This window comes from Cryptotermes secundus, unplaced genomic scaffold (genome assembly GCF_002891405.2).
Source record: "Cryptotermes secundus unplaced genomic scaffold, Csec_1.0 scaffold330, whole genome shotgun sequence".
NCBI lineage: Eukaryota > Metazoa > Arthropoda > Insecta > Blattodea > Kalotermitidae > Cryptotermes > Cryptotermes secundus.
The window spans coordinates 363,805-381,364 of record NW_019734317.1 but is presented as its reverse complement, the minus strand read 5'-3'; the positions used below and the strand labels follow the sequence as shown (position 1 = coordinate 381,364).

At 45.4% G+C, this 17,560-nt stretch overlaps 1 protein-coding gene across 3 annotated transcripts in view; it reads left to right on the top strand.

The window, feature by feature from the left end:
- LOC111868570 (phosphofurin acidic cluster sorting protein 1) overlaps positions 1 to 17,560 on the top strand; it is a 173,932-nt gene that overhangs the window by 40,617 nt on the left and 115,755 nt on the right. For 2 of the 3 annotated variants that reach the window (XM_023859335.2, XM_023859334.2), the window contains exon 2: positions 12,085 to 12,172. In XM_023859335.2, coding sequence (XP_023715103.1) covers positions 12,085 to 12,172 — 88 coding nt within the window. Of the gene's footprint in view, positions 1 to 12,062; positions 12,173 to 17,560 lie in introns of all 3 variants that reach the window. The other variant, XM_033753095.1, reaches the window with a different exon arrangement.

The following is a 17,560-nucleotide window of genomic DNA, read 5'->3' as shown; positions in this document are numbered from 1 at the left end:
GATAAAAATAGGACGGTGGATAATGTCCAGAAACATAATATTTATAGTATTATTTCGATAAGTATTGTCACGTATTTTGGAGTTGCATGTCTATAGACGGGGTTTTGATTGGATGATTGCATTTATTGACACCTTGCACACTCAACTCGTGACTAGAAGTAATACGAAGCTATCGCTGATCTACAAACTTAACAAATCACTAGGACACGCTGTCTTCTCATTCTTCACTAGTCGTATCTTGGCAACGGATGTATAACAGTCTCACTGTAACTGCAAATCANTATAGTATTATTTCGATAAGTATTGTCACGTATTTTGGAGTTGCATTTCTATAGACGGGGTTTTGATTGGATGATTGCATTTATTGACACTTTGCACACTCAACTCGTGGCTACAAGTAATACGAAGCTATCGCTGATCTATAAACTTAACAAATCACTAGGACACGTTGTCTTCTCATTCTTCACTAGTCGTATCTCGGCAATGGATGTCTAACAGTCTCACTGTAACTGCAAATCACATGAAGCCTTCTCTTCACTGCCTAATTCCTTTCTTGGCATTTCTTCTCAATGGAAACTCGACTCAATTCTAATTACAAAGTCAAAGTTACTGAGTCTGAGTCTTATGTTACAATCGACGGTCAGTCGGCCAATCTGCCAGTCTGCCTTGGAATAAACATCCATCTCGTGATTTTATTACTGTCAGACAGTTGCAAGGTTGTTGATATGGGACACACTCTCTGACGACAGGACGGTTCTGTCGTTTACAATTGCTGCTGGCCCTGGCCAGCGCAATCATTCTCTGGACCGAGTCCCTTGGAATTCTGGACCATATTTTACTGTCTCAGATTCGAGACTTTCCTTCTCATCGCCTCCTACGACTCGCCGGGCTACAGTGTGGGTATTCGACCCCGCCTCCAAGCGGGATTCTTACGATTGGCTTCGTGAGATCGTCGTTACATAGTTTAGGAGCGGTCCCCAGAGAAACGACCGCTTCCTCTATTGTGCTTGTTGATCCACCACTGCAGTGACGTGTTTACCGGACCGTTGCGGACCACAGAAGACACCGCTCTTCTGTTGTTTCTCATGTTCGCTTCCGCGGGAATGTGTTTAACGAGCTGTTGCCTAGCAGTGAACTATTCCGGCTTTCAGGCGTCATATCACACAGTATGCACTTGCACAGCGTGCGTAGTGTAATGCCCCCCATCCGTTTCTAGAATCAACGAGAAGTGAATCAGGTCACTTAATGTGCCTGTTGCTTGTTCATAAGGGACATAACACGTATATAGCTTTAATGTGTTTACTTGTTTGGATCGTAACTGCATACGGAACTAAGAGTCGCGGCTTCGTTTCCGGAAGGTATAGGATTTCTGTCTTCCATTACCGCATGCAGACGCTGCTAGCCTGCGCAGTGTGCTGTCCATTCGTTACCGGGGGCCGTGACCATGCGCATGCGGCTAGTACCGAGGTCATGAAGGCGTGGAGCTGCGCCTCCAACCCTTCTACCTTTACTTTAAATGCACAGTGCTTTGACAGGGAGTGGAACGGGCTTTGCTGGTTAACCCAGTCAGCTTTCGTCTACGGGTTGAACGAAGATGCACGAGGCCCGTCTGTGGGGAAGCGAGGGTTCGGATTTGTAAATAGTAATATTTGTACACCGCAAGCTCATGGCGAAAGGTAAGCAAAGTTCAAACACCCGTTCCGTTCTGTAATGCCTGACGCTGAAACTGATCCTGTGTTTATCCCCCTGCTGTTAATGACCCGTTTAAAGCGAAACTTCGTCTTAAGGACGTTTCAACTTCCCCTTACGCACATGAGTCTGCTCTCTCTCGCCTGCGATTGTCTCTTTTCGGTTGGAGTGGTGTTAAGGCTGTAGACTTGTATACGTGCTGTGGTAGGTTCGACTATCGGTCAGGACATCGTATATCGTGATTGAGTTCCTTGTTTCTTTCTTCCCCCAGGCGAACGCCACAGTAGACTAGGCCAAGTCGGTCTCCTTTCAGATCTTTATAATGTATTACTCACCAGTTATTCTACTATTCGACGCTTCATAGCGTATAGCCCACAACAGGCTGTCCAACTTCTGCTGTGTCGCGCTTTCAGTTAGACGCAGGGCGCTTGTGTGAGGCCAAGAGTGATGTCACGTGTAGGCGCGACTGTAGATGGGGATTTGGATTGCCAAATTGATGTATTGACCGCTTATAGTAAGTACGTAACTACACATAATTATAGCACTATCGTTATTTCCACACTTTACAGTTCACTAGGGCATACTGTCTAGTGTCCTCAGTCTGTTACCAGACGTTTCCTGGTAACGGTTCTGCCTCCGAGCTCAAGTCCTCTCTTCACAGGTTCCCGTACAGGACTGACAGCTCTGTAACCTTGTCTCTTGCTTGGACCACATAGAAAACACAGCTCTTCTGTTGTTCGTTTCGTGTCTGTTGCTGTGGGAGCGTGTTTCCCAGAAACGGTCGTGGTATATCTACTCATCTCGCGGTCGTTGAATGGCAGCGGCTGTTGTTGCCTAGAAACGGGTCTAGACGCCACAATAATTTCATAACGTTTATGAACGTCCGCTCTGATGAGCTAATGTACCTCGTTATAAACATTGTCCAGTTTTATCCAGAACAACTCCTGAACTTGATCATATATAATTAAGAATAAAATGATATTTTTCTGGTGACATTATTTGAAGGCAACGATTATTAATTATGGCTGTTAACGAGTTATGTAAATACAGAAACAAAAGGTGACATTTGGTTTCTAAAGTGAATTCAGGTGAAAGGGGTAGAAAACTCGGCATTTTCACATAAAGCGACGAGTGTGACGAACTTAGATCGGTACACTGTGTAGTAACCAGAGTAAGGAAAGAGCCGAGAGATTCATTTTCCCCATGGCGTTGTCCACTCTCCATTCTATTCCCCGGGGCTAAAGCAACATGGCGGTGTCTCTTCAGGGCATGGTTGCAAGCACTCGGCATATGGAGTGTGCTCCTCCTCACGACGAAGTGGGAGGGGGGGTGCCAACAGGTGTAAGGCGTGTGCTCTCTATGTTGTTATGTTTTGTCGGCAGTACAGTGTGAAGATTGTGTGGGTAATATTTAAATGTTCATTTCCTACCGCACGGAAAATGTATTGCATATCGGTTACGTAGGCAACTGGTTAATGCTGTTTACGGAAACAATCGCTGCTTATTCCGAGAATCACAAGGAACACACAAATACACTGACACGTTTAACGTTAAAGCATTTGCGTTGCGTAGTTGGTTGAGGCACTATGCTACAAGCCGGAAGGTCGCAGGTTCGATTCCCGACGAGGTCAGTGGATTTTTTTTAATTGACCTAATCCTTCCAGCCGCATTATGGCCCTAAAGTCGACTCACCCTCTAACAGAAGTGAGTACCAGAAATCTTCCTGGGGGATAAAGGGCGGCCGGCTCGTAAGGCTGACAACCTCACCGCCATCTGTGAGCCGATTGTATAGAATATATGGGAGCCTCGATGTCTCACAACGCTACGGGCCTCCACGGCCTGTTACCCCCCCCCCCCATTTTTTGGAGTCCTTTTGCCGTGTCACTGGTCATATGAGGTATGCCAGATATGTAGTGACGTCACGTAAGTGTGATAGTGCAGTGCTTTCAATGCTGAAGAGTTAACTTACCTTTTTTACTCATGTTCTTAAAGTCGCGCTGCCAAATCCGGTGATTCAGCGTCCTTAAATAAATAAAGTACGGTTAGTTGCTGGCTTCCCTCTCTAGCCCGGGCCTGGTCATGTGGGATTTGTGGTGGACAAAGTGGCGCTGGGTTAGGTTTTCTCCGAGTACTTCGGTTTCCCCTGCCAATCTTCATTCCACCAATTGCTCCACAATCACCCTCACCTATCATCTGGGGCTGGTACAATAGGGCAGAAGTGGCCGCAGTACCAGATGGACTCAATCTCAACCCACTAGGAATAATAAAAAATAATAAATAAATAAAGTATAGGTTAACATTTTTTTTTTTTAGTCTAGCCACTGTGTAAGCCAGTGTTCAATATCCCCCCTACTCCCTGACTGTAAAGGAGATAATTTCCAGTGTTCCGTTTATCTTTGGTCTCGGCTGCTGACTCGCTAACCTATTTTGTGGTTAATGCGTCGAGCCCTCGCATTTGCGTTAATTTGCAGGTGTGGGGATGTTTCGACATTCGGTAAGACATCCTACATTCCGCGCTGTATAGTCTCAGCTTCTGACAGTGTCGTTAAATAGGCTGAAGTGTAAATAAATAAAGAGGTTCACTGACTGCTGTTCGTATACAAAAATAATCTGGCATTATTTGATTCACGTGCTCCAGTGAGTTCGCGAACCACAGTTTTTACAGTTGCTTTGAGTCGTGTTCTGTGTTTGCTGTCAGTCAATNTTCACTGACTGCTGTTCGTATACAAAAATAATCTGGCATTATTTGATTCACGTGCTCCAGTGAGTTCGCGAACCACAGTTTTTACAGTTGCTTTGAGTCGTGTTCTGTGTTTGCTGTCAGTCAATAGAGAAGCTAAATACTGGCCTGTAGCGTAACATGACAATGTAAAGGTTACAGGAAGTGCTGTCAGCTTCTTCATCTCCCCGATTTCCTATAACCCGGATCTAGAAGGAAGGAAAAAGGAAAATAAAATTGATAGCGAAGAATTAAGTGCCACATTCTCTGGGTTGCGTGTTTAGATGCTTTGCTGCCGCTCGCGAGAATTTCTTTCTTCTTAGATATATCCGCATTTTCTCCTGCTGATTATTCGCGCTCGTCCACACATTTCGACCCTATCTAACCTGTACAGTAGCCGTGCCATAGCTCAGGTCATGTGGGCTTTGTGGTAGATAAAGTGGCACTGGGGCAGCTTCTCCCCTGGCAATCTTCATTCCACCAGCTGCTCCACAATCACCATCTGCGGCTGGTACAGTAGGCCAGTAGTGGCTGCAGTACCAAGTGGACTCAGTCTCACCCTACTAAGAATAATAAAAAATTGGTATAGTTTTCCCTCTGCTTAACAATGGCATGAAAGCGTTTGGGGGAGTGGGTGTATAGATCCACATTTTCTTGACCTTGGCACTAGCTAGAGGTGAGGAGCTTCAGGCCCCTGCAGCCTTACCCTCGGGAAAGAGCCCTCGGTTCCCATTAGATAGGAGGCTGGGTGGTCCCCAGAGGCTGTCTGGACGACGTGGAGAGGAGAAAATTCTTGACCCTACCGGGGCTCGAACTCTAACCCCTCGTTCGTCCAGCCCGTAGGCAGTCGCTATACCGACTACGCTATCCCGGCTCCTAAAAACTACAATTGTAAATCGTCATTAAATCTACTAAGGGGCAATGCGTGTCACAAAGTCCGTGTCTCATTGTTTCAAGAATCGGGCGTGAAATGTTTTCTCTGATGGGGTTATAGTAGTGTGAGAGTATTACAGGCTTCGGTCCGCAGCTAGGTCACTAGTGCAGCAGAGTTTCAGGTTCCGATTTCGTTGGCCAGGAACTCGATGGACCGGTTTAAAGGTTCCTTCCCACATCTTCACTACAGAAATGTTCTATTGTGCGGTTTCCCTACGGTTCCGAACTTGGTTCTCATGTTGCAGAACTGGTTCATTCTAGAAGCAGCCCGAGACTGTGTGCGCGTCGTACTGTTACAGGGGCCCCGCACTACACGCCTGAAATGTCAGTGTTCGTGAGTTGGTTTGACCGAATGCAGTCTTTCTGACAACTGTCCAGAATGAAATTAAACAAAGCGAAGAGTAAGACAGGAATTGAAAGGAGACAAATGAATTAATTAAGAAGGAATATTTGTTTATATGTGGTTTAATTAACGATGATATGAAGACTTGAGGATGTATAGCGCGGAATTGTACGCGGGACAGCCATTAAATAGGTCACAAATAGAACTTAAACAGCTTTAATGGACGTAATTTGTTTTCTATATGTATCACTAGGTAGCAGCATAGTCCAAATTCATGACAGTTTAGGTAGTAGACGAGCATGCGCATGTCCATAAGCTAGTTTCAGTAGTCAAAATGGCGACCGCTCTTGAGTGTCCTACGGAAGAGCAGCGTTCTGTTGTGCATTTTTTTGGTGGGGGGGAGTAGGACCCAATGCAAAGGATATTCATAAAGAAATGTTTCCTGTTTACAGTGTAAAGTGTTTGTCGCGTAAAGCGGTTCACAATTGGGTCGAAAAATTCTCTCAAGAACATTCGAAAGTCACAGATGATTCCCGACCAGGTGCGGGAGTGGTTGAGACAGCGGTCAAAAGAATTCTGTGCTGCGGGTTTCGACGCGATGGGACAAGTGTATCGGTGTTGGTGGAGGATATGTCGGGAATGCTTTTTCCAGGTTCTAATATCATGTGTTTTGCGCTTTATATCAGTTTGTGACCTGTTTACTGATTCTCTCTCGTCGGATGGGTAGTTAATGGCGAATTGTAACAGACTGAGAAGAAGCGGTCATAGCCAGATTTGCCTTCCTATCCCAGCATCTATCTGAAGGGCCGGAGGAAACATGGAAACATCAGTCTGAATAGCCAGTGACCCGGCTGACATTCGAACCTGTCACCTCCCGAATACGAGACAGAAACTTTACCGCTTGAGGTGAAAAGGAACTAGTTGGAAGGGAAGAAGGAACGAAATATGTGGACGTGAGAGAAGAAAGAAACATGTGGAATTCGACGGTGTGGATTGGATTCATCTGGCTGAGGCTCCGGCCCAGTGGCGGACTCTTGTAAACTCAACATTGAACTTTCACATTCCACAAAGTGAGGCAGAATCTTCGCTACCTGAGCAGCTGTTGGGCTGTCTTCCATGGGAGTAATGGAAGGAAGACATGCAGTTCCCGGAAGCGAACCCTGATCTCTTGATATCCCCGCCGCAGGTGACGAACTACCCGTAGCCGAGTTGGTAGTTTCCGGGGCCCGCGCATTTGTATCAAGCTGTGGGCGTTGTGTGCCACATGCAAGCGACGTAAGTAGGTTAAATTCGATCGGGGGTTGCTTCGCAGCAGAGATCTCCAGTTCCATGAGCGGTCGCCTACGACAGCGACGTCGTGTCGGTCGCGATATTCTGGCAGCACCGTGTCAATTACTCGCCGCGACGCTCTCAGTAGGACGTCGACACTGGCGACGATGAGAGCCCAGAAAAATCTGCTGCTTCTGGCGGATGTTGTCGAACTGAGATGAGGTCAGATGAGGTTGCAGCGCTTGTTCAGTAGGTCGCCACTGTAGGCACAGTGACGAGTCTTGCATTTATTTCTGAGCAGGATTTCCACTCTTGTTTAGGCACTGGTTTATCATTGCTTTCTTTAACGACTCTGTTTCAATTACATAGATTATGCAAGGTGACCCAGGAAGAAAGGTCAATATTCTGTAAGGTCACAGTATCGGCCATTCTAAGTAAAAAAAGTGTATGTGTACTGGTACATGTGTCCAATTCCGAACGGTTTCCGAGATAGATCTGTTTCATTGTACAGCTCCAAAACTGTTAATAAGAAAGATATGTGTATATTTACATGTGCCCTATTTCGAACGGTTTCCGAGATAAAGCTGTTTCATTGTACAGCTCCAAAACTGTTGATAAGAAAGAGATATGTGTATATGTACATATGCCCAGTTCCGAGCGGTTTCCGAGATTGATCTGTTTCATTGTACAGCTCCAAAACAGCTCCAAAAAGAGATATGTGTACGTGTACATGTGTCCTATTCCGAGCGGTTTCCGAGATAGATCTGTTTCATTGCACAGCTCCAAAACTGTTGATAAGAAAGAGATATGTGTGTATGTACATGTGCCCTGTTGCGAACGGTTTCCCACGTAGAGCTGTTTCATTGTACAGCTCCAGAACTGTTGATAAGAAAGCTATATTACGTACTGTTTCTAATACCTGTATTTATTGTGCAAATGACAAAGTCCGTACAGTATACCTAGTATAATACACTTCAGAAAATTCCACCGTCAACATCAATGCACTTTGCAACTCTTGTGCGAGGACTTGGCATGTTCGTCTGTACAATGAAATAGCTCTATCTCGGAAACCATTTGGAATGGGGCACATGTACATATACTGCTTAGAATGCCCCATACCGTGACCCCCAGAATATAGCGTCAGGTGAAGTGGGAAGCCTGTCATGAATAGTGAGTTGCAAACCGTTTGGAAGAAGACGCTCGTTGCCTGTCTCGAGGAGTTGTCGGAGCGCCACAGCGGCCAGAGCTGTTGTGTCCCAACAAGACTCGGTTCGACTGCTTCTATTCGTCGCTTGTATAATGACGATGTATCTTCAAGTTAGACTGATAACGGTCAGGTATACACAAAAGAATTGTGCGGTTTCATAAGTTAATAAAACATTTATTTCTCAGCTTACACGGGCACAACACACACCGTCAGCGGCGGCAACTGTCCAAGTTTCTCATGCGCTACCAGCAGTTCGCTTCTCATGCTTACTGCATGGCCGCGAGACCAGTTTCAAAGAGGGCGTTGCAGCAGGAGAAGGCTTTCTGTGTGTTCCGTTTTGAGGTGTACAGATGTGTGACTACAGTGTAGCGTGAGTTTCGTGCGCGGCTCCACAAAGACGCACCACACAAGAGTAACATAAGCAGGTGGTATCGACAGTGTGCAGAAACTGGATGCTTGTGTACAGGCTAGAGTCCTGGTCGACCTCGTATGTCTGATGGCAACATTGAAAGAGTGCGTGAGGCGTCTCAGCGAAGTCCCCGCAAGTCAGTGGGTACAGGGAGCAGGGAATGACGGTGTGGAAGGTGTTGCTTAAGCGGCTACGTTTCAAACCGTACAAGATTTGTGCAGGCCCTTAAACCAGAAGACAAAGTGAAAAGGCGGAACTTTGCGAGGAGATGCAGTTGAAAATGGAGAAAGATGGTTTCGTACAAAGACTGATCTCCGATGAAGCCACATTCCACATCAGTGGCTGGGTGAACGGACACAATGTTCGTATCTGGGGAAGCGAGCAACCACATGCACAGATAGAGCACCAGCGTGAGTGTCCAAAAGTCAGCGTTTTCTGTGCGGTGTCCCGCGAGAAAGTGCACGGCCCGTTTTTCTTCGCTGAAGCAACTGTGACTGGCGACTCATTTTTGGACATGTTGGAAAGGTGGTTGTTACTCCAGCTGAATATCAATCATGACGATTACATTCTACAGCTGGACGGAGGCCCCCCCCCACCATTTTCACAGGAATGTACCGGTGTTTTTCAATCGTGTTCTTCCACAGCGCTGGATCGGACATGCTGCTGCAAATGGAGACAAAACACTTCTCCCTTGGCCACCCCATTCGCCGGATCTTACACCCTGCCATTTCTTTCTTTGGGGCTTCGTTCAAGACAGCGTTTATGTACCACCATTGCCCAAGTCCATCCACGAACTTCGTGATCGGACAACGCATGCACTGCAGGCCATTACAGTGGACATGCTACACCGGGTCTGGGATGAGTTTAATTACCGTGTGGATGTGTGTCGTGTGACCCAGGGTGCACACATTGGCTGTTTGTAATTAGCGCATGAGAAACTTGGACAGTTGCGGCCGCTGGCGGTGTATATTGTGCCCGTGTAAGTTGAGAAATAAGTTTCTTACTAACTTTTGAAACTGCACAATTATTTTGTGCATACCCTACATAGGGTACAGGAAATATGCATTCGCATTAAAATCTGGCCCCTACTCATAACGTTAATGTTATAGCAGAAATCCGGCGAAGAGTAATTTGAAACAAGAAATGCAGTGCAGTGAACACTTTTAAATCCGGTTACAGTTAATCCGGATCGAAATATGAAAAATACTGTTCACAATTGAGTACATACTTTAAAAGACACTTGGGATTTAAGAGCAAGAGGACTTTCAGACTGTATTGAGGGCAGCTGGAGAGACTGAAACCGCACAAGAAAATATCCAGGTTTGGCTTGAGCTGGATGAAGGAGACCTCGGATTTCGGTTTCTGAGAGTGGAAGAAATTGCTTCAGTGATATTTTTTTCATCAGCACTACCTATAGTATTACATTTTCCATTTATTTGTTTCCTGATGTTTTTATTGCTATCTGTTTCTTCGTTAATCCAGATTGTCGCTTAATCCGGATAGTCTCCACGCCAAATTAATCCGGATTAACGAGGGTTTACTGTATCTTATTCACATGAAGAGGGCCAGGTACACCAGCCAGATTAAGGTTTTCACTTTGTAAAACAATGTGTGTGGATAAATATATTCCAGATAAAATGGACGAATTATTTTATCAGATTGGAAGCCCCATTGAAAGCCGGAATAATTCAGTTTTACATTATTATCTTTTGTATCTACTTGAAGATTAGGACAGTTCCCTCCCCCGGGCAGTTAGTTTGCCTTTTCTTCAGCTCTTGTGACCTGGGGTTTCCTGCAGGGAAGCACAGAATCTGTAAAGAACGGAGAATTTTCACGCACAGCAAAAATGCATACCTGTTGCTCCTTTTTACAATGCCTTCAGGATATTAAGAATATATCTGTGGAGAAATTCGAAACAAAATAAACTACCGGTTGTACCTTGAAGTAAGCTTTGTCAGGAACACGTCAATATATATATTGACAAAGCTTACTTCACGGTACGTATAGCGTGCGTTGTTGTCAGAGTTTTTGGATAGAACGAATGTTGATGTGATTCTCCCGTAACTGGACTGCTTGTTGTCGGCCCATTTGCGGGTGGAGTTACGGATTATTCGTTCCCATATTACTCACACAAGCTCCCAGTAAATGATTCGAGGCAAGATGCATATCTGCGCACATCATCGATGAACAAGGATTCCGTATAACCGACAGTTAAAATCTAAACATTTTATTTCGTTATTATATTGTGTATTTTTGAGCGAGGAATTAACCCTTATTAACACTACTTTCTTTGCCATCAGGATATTCTCGTTATCGAAGAATCGGTTAAAATGGGGAGAGAAATGTTTCCCCAAAACATGTTCCTATCATACCCTTATATCATGAAAGCTGTATGTATCATTACTACGTCACCAAACCCATGCTGATTTTGGGATGTCGTGCCGTGTAGATATTTTTTTAACCTGCTCACGCTGATTCATCGCTCGCGGATTTCTTATACCCTGAAGATGGAGGCGATACGGTCCTCCGGAACGTCGGTTAGCAAAATATCTACACGACGCCCACATCTCAGAAGACGGCATTCTTCATAGTCACCGCCGTGAAAACCAAAAATCTTACAAAGATAATTGTATGTTTCTCATATAGAAGTCCTATTAATCGAATCGTTCCCTTTTCCCTCTGATACCTTTATGAGGACACTGTTGTAATAATAGGTTGCAGGGCTGTATTTTAGGCGTTCTTTACGGCAGAAAGAACTTATTTTCGTTAACAGACTTAAAGTCGATTCATCTGCACTGGTTTTGCGGGGATAAGGAAATAAAGCCGAAAGTGAAACTAATTGACACCGTGATTTCCTGTGCCACACATGTGAAGGCTATACGGCAGCAAGACTCCCTCAGCTTGACGTCACCATCAGTCTCTGCGCGACGTGTTCAGGCACATAACACAAATACAGATCCTCTGTAAGAGTTGGATGGTGGCATTTACGTGACTAGGCGATGGCACATTCTCTCCTTCACAGCCTCCAGACCGGCTCTGGGGCGGACCCAGCCTCCTGTCCAGTGCTTACAGTGGTTCTTCCCTGGAAGGTGAACAGACAGGGACGCGCTGTCACCACTCACCGCCTCCCATACGGCTGTGAGAATGTGGCGAGTCCCGTTGCCGCTCCTTCATTGGCCTATCGTCTACACGGAGTGGAGCATACTTAAGTACAGGAATAACAACTGTTTTACGCTTGGGGGTGTTTCCTACCCATCAGACGTGTTACAGTATCATGCCTGGGTTTTCTTTGAATTAGGCAGTCGCGTTGGCCCAACCCAACCTGACTCGGCACTCTGGAACTAACTTGCATTGTTAGAATCGCTTGCAAAACGTGACAGCGTCCTGTCGAAACGTCGGTTGCATGCTGTCCGCAGTTCGAGCAGCCAGAAAATCTTGGAAGTCTTTCTTTTTTTTTAGTTCATAAGAAAGAAAACGTGGATGAATGTTGACAGGCGGTGGTTTGTTGTGTTGCAGGTTGTGTTCTCTCACGCTGTCACGGCTCGTGGTCCTCAGGCCTCTCGGATCTGATCTCTCTTCCATCATCATCGCCGTCAAAATGCAGGTAATTAACAGGCTTGGGCAAGCACACCGTTTCTATGAGTAAGGCGCAGGAGTTCAGCAGTGATACAAATGCGATTATATGCAGAGCTCTGTACAGTCTCAGACGTTCTGTAGCTTCCCCACCAGCTGGCCAGTAATGAGAACGTGTAGTCACGTATGTTTTGCTTGTCTTTAAATATTGCAGTTCCTTTTGAAACCGGAAACGTGTTCTGCTGCTCTCTCCCCCCCCCCCACATCTCTTAATAAATTGAATGCGAAATGCGAACCTAATAACGGTGTGCGCTCTGGTGTGAGTGGCCCGCTGCCAGCCTGTTCACGTTCGTATCTGCACTATCAGATGCGCAGTTGTTGATTGGTCAATAAACGCATGAAGATGCCTAACATGTAGCACTGTCATATTTCTGGTGAGTCTTTACAAAGGACCGGGAAGAGAATATCCGCCACTGTGAACGAGATCTGAAAGAGGTGAGGGGTCCAAAAGTAAGTTCACAGCCGGTGATAAGCTGAACCTTCAGTATGCACAGTATGACATCCTCATGCGACCCGTAAAACAATTCCCGGTGAATGAATGAATGAATGAATGTATGAGGGTAGGCCATAATAATCCGGCCATTGCACCCCGACCTTCAACGATCTATTATGCTTTCCCTTCTGATTAACCCTTTTTTAATCCTACACTTGGAATGAAAATTAGACTTGTTTACGGGGGCGTCATGGTAGTCACTTGGTTCCATGAAGAACTGGCCCGGGTGACGAAATCTTAAATAAGCTATGGCCTCACAGTCACATAGGGTATGTGTGGCTGATTCATCTTGTAGGCACCTTTCGTAAGTGGGGTCATTTGTCAATCCCTGTTTGAAAAGGTGTCCTTTAAGGTGACAGTGTCCTGTAAATAGTCATATCACCCATCTTAATTGGTCTCTGTTTAATTTCAACAGATCCTTCGTTCTTCTAGCAGAGGGCTCTAGTTTAATTCCCTNGTTACATTCCCAGTACTCTCCAACTGAGATGCCGCAAGCTGGTTCATATCCTGTTCTTTGCAGCTGATCTGCGGTTTCATTCCCANGTGTGTGTGTGTGTGTGACTTCTGTTCGTCTATTCCCTGATCACTTTCTTGGCAACTCCAACTGAGATGCCTCAAGCTGGTTCAGGTCCTATGAACGGCTGTTCAGATCCTGTTCTTTCCAGCTGATCTGCGGTTACATTCCCAGCAATACTCTCCAACTGAGATGCCGCAAGCTGGTTCATATCCTGTTCTTTGCAGCTGATCTGCGGTTTCATTCCCTGCAGTACTCTCCTCCTGAGATGCCGCAAGCTGGTTCATATCCTGTTCTTTGCAGCTGATCTGCGGTTTCATTCCCTGCAGTACTCTCCTCCTGAGATGCCGCAAGCTGGTTCATATCCTGTTCTTTGCAGCTGATCTGCGGTTTCATTCCCAGCAATCCTCTCCTACTGAGATGCCTCAAGGTGGATCAGGTCCTATGAACGGCTGTTCAGATCCTGTTCTTGCCGGCTTATCTGCGGTTTCATTCCCTGCAGTACTCTCCTCCTGAGATGCCGCAAGCTGGTTCAAAACCTGTTCTTTCTAGCTGATCTGCGGTTTCATTCCCTACAATACTCTTCTACTGAGATGCCGCAAGCAGGTTCAGGTCCTGTGAACGTCTGTTCAGATCCTGTTCTTGCCAGCTGATCTGCGGTTTCATTCCCTGCAATACTCTCCTACTGAGATGCCGCAAGCTGGTTCAGGTCCTGTTCTTGCCAACTGATCTGCCGTTTCATTACCAGCAATACCCATATTAGTCTGTGTGGTGTTTGAATCAGCCTTTGGTGACATTGCTGTGGACCGCGGCCTCTCACCTGGTCTGTGTGCACCAGCAAGAAGAGAGGATCGAGAAACGAACGAAGAAATAAGGAAAAGGAGAGATTAAATGGATATAAATTAGTAACCTGCCCGATGGCGTTGTTAATGTTAACTCTATTTAAGTGACGTCCTTTTATCGAAGAGTTAGTGAATTCAGAAGATGTCTTTAACGTACGCAGGCCTACTCTGTGATCAAAGAAGAGTTCAGTGTTCAAGCTCATTTCGCTGTTAACGAAATGACGAGAGTCTTTGATGAAGTTAACAGAAGCAAAGTTGACGAGATACTTCTGTTTCTGCAGCAGTTTTCAGATCAGAGTGAGACTTCCACTTCTGTTCAGTACCTGCCGACTGACTGATGTTGCTGCGCCAAGCGATTCCGTTACGTCGGGGGCTCTGCAGCAGACAGTTTAACAGATCAGTCTTATATAACCTTCCGTCAGGAACATACAGTGTTTGTTAGGATATATTTACCTTTACGAAACTTAAAATAACAACATGGCTACTGCACGGAATATATTGTATGATGGCGATGGACTGATGGGTGTGTTCACAGATGCAGTGTATCGCCCGCGCGCCTGTATTGGACTCGTTACTTTCCTGCTCCAGTAGCGAGCGAATGCTTCTTCGCATGTTCCATACTAGCTGCACCTCCAAAATTATTCGACGAATTTTAATGAGATGTGGTATGGGCAGATGCAGCCTGCGTTTCCGACGTTTCGGAGATCCTTACTGTCAGCATATATAAGGCCAAATGATTGCGCAGAGTCACCTGGCTGTTCGTAGACTGATAGCGAGTGGGAAGTGATGCAGGAAACATGCCCTTAAAGGATCCATTTGTTTCGAGGAGGAGGCATGGAAGCGGTACAACTTTTGTTTCGTATCGGCCCTGTGTAACACAAATTTGACGTGAAGCTTAAACATTGATTTCTTAAGAACAAAATTCTTTGTTTTATACTCGTACATGTCGTTAAGATACATATTTTGTTTAAGCCGTGTAGTACTGCACGGCGTGTGATGTGCCTGCCTTTGCAGCAAAATTGTGGTATGTCTGCTGAAAGTCAGAATTGTGAAGCTAGCAGAAAGAGCCGTTGGTAGGGAACGGCTCTTTAAACACTCCCGTTGCTAGGTCATGGTCCAGTAGCCGTCACGTGATAGCCGGAACAGACACACACGCAATATTATGTGTTGGAAGTCGTTTCTATGGGGTCCGTGCAGGCCCTGTATGTTTAACGAGGACCAGCTGCCATTAGCAGTTGGTCAGTCAGTCGAGAGAGAATCTGCAGGCAGACAAGTCAGTTGAAAGTTAGAGAAGCTGGTAGCTGAGGCCGGGGACAGTTCGGGAACCCCAAGGAAGGGGAACGTCCACCGTTGAAAACCGCTACTAAGCAACGACTAGTGGAGTGTGATAGACTGAGAACACTAGTCTGCGTGTGATATTGATTTGTGAAGTCTAGCCTCGAGTTGTGTGTTACAGTGTCCAGTAAATCCGGTTACCAATCCACATCTGCAGTCACTCCAACACGTGACAGTAGATTGTATTTGCCAGTGGAGCGTGTTAAATCGCACGACCGCACTTCGACTGCGCCCATACCTTTCGACCTGGGTTACATGCGGTACAGATAACGCGACCTACGAATATGTGCAGTTCTGTGTTTCTTGCTATAAATTAAGCTCGCCCTGACTGTACACATCACATCCCTGCATATTATAAAGTAGTAATATAATAAGAGCCTTCCGACCGACCAGCTCCGCAATGAAATGTGACGGCCGCTTCCCGCGTTTGCTTCATGGAAGTGCTGGAGTGTTAAAATAGTGAAGTTCCAGGAAGTCCAATGTATTTACGTGTTCCGATCAATACGTTCCGTCGTTCCGAAGGCCAGTGAGTACATACACTCGTGTTCATGTTGTGTAGCATCCCCGTCACCCCGTTATGTCAGCTGCTGCCCCAGTCAGGTCTGTCGCCCTCCGATGTCGTCAGGGTGTGTATATCAAAGAGAAGAGGATGTACGCAGGGAAAGGACGGGAAAGACAGATACACTTATAGCAAGTAAACAGCTTCGGGAGACATTTGTATAAATTGGAGGATAATATTAAAATGCTTATCTAAAATTTGGTGACGATGGTATAATAATGCGGCTATTGTATTTCTGGATATTATCTGTCGTTCTGTTTTTTATTTAAAACACAACGTTTTGGAGACTGAATTCTGTCTCCGTGTTCAGGTGAAAGCCTACTCATTTGGGCCCAATCGATAGAGCTTTCTCCCTATCTCCGCACGTAGGACTACTCAGTTGGTCCCAATCGATAGCGCTTTCTCCCTTACTCAGGAGGTAAGGCTGCTCATCTGAGCCGAATCGAGGGACTAGCTCTATCGAATGGGTCCAACTGAGCAGGCTTTCACATGAAGAAATGGGTTTTAGAAAGATAAGGCTTGATGGCATCGACTAACTTAACTGCTTGCGGACGAATCTATGTGTGAACACGGCAGTGATGCCACAATAGCAGGAAGTGTCTTCGCCGGCTGAGTAACCGTAGCAGACTCTTAAAAATTAGTTTAGTTCCGTGCTTTGAATATAATCAGCGCAGAAGGCTGTGACTTCGACTCTGATGACTTGGGATAGTGCGGCTCTCTAACAAAACCGGTCCGGTGTGACAGACTATCTCACCCCCAGTGAGAGTATTGTTATCACAAGTGGTGATGGTGGTGATAATAATAACAATAATTCAGTTGAATTCAATTCGTGTTCATTTACGTGCAAACTTAACAGCACAGAGACGAATTACAGAGTTAGCACGAGTACGCACAAAGACACAAAAATAACTAAAAAACAAAATAAGACAGTCTTATATAATGTCAATAAATTAATAATAATTCTAAGAAAAATTAAAGTTAGCATTAACAGGTGAGAAAAATAAAATAAGTACATTTCCAATGGTGTGCCATTATGTGGCGAGAAAGGACAATGCACATGCATACACACACAGAATGATGATGATGATGATGATGATGATAATAGCGCTGTAAATGTTTACGAAAGAGAAAAAGTAGAACTAGATTCTAAAGGGTTCTGGGAATGGTGTATACCACTCGGGATGTCTGTTCTTTTTTAGGACTCTGACCTTCGTACGTACGATATTCTAAAAATCGGAGAATACAACGTTTCGGAAACTGGATCTGTTTCCGTTCTCAGGTGAGAGGGGAGACACCTCTTTTGGGTCCCTTAGGAGGAGCTAACCTCTGTCATTGGGCAACCCATCTCAGTATAACTACGGCTATATATATATATATATAAAGGGTGTCCCAGGAGGAATGGACCATTCGGGAGGGTGTTCCTTATGTTAAAGTATGCCGATATAACCCAAAACACCTATGTCCAAAGTTGAACGGTTACGGAGATAATGGCCAGAGAAGTGTCAAACTTTGACCGGTGTTACACACTTGTTGATTACAAAATACATATTAAAACTGGCAGGAATATGTGGATTCTGTAATGTTAATAATGTACGTAACATCAAACTAACTTGTGA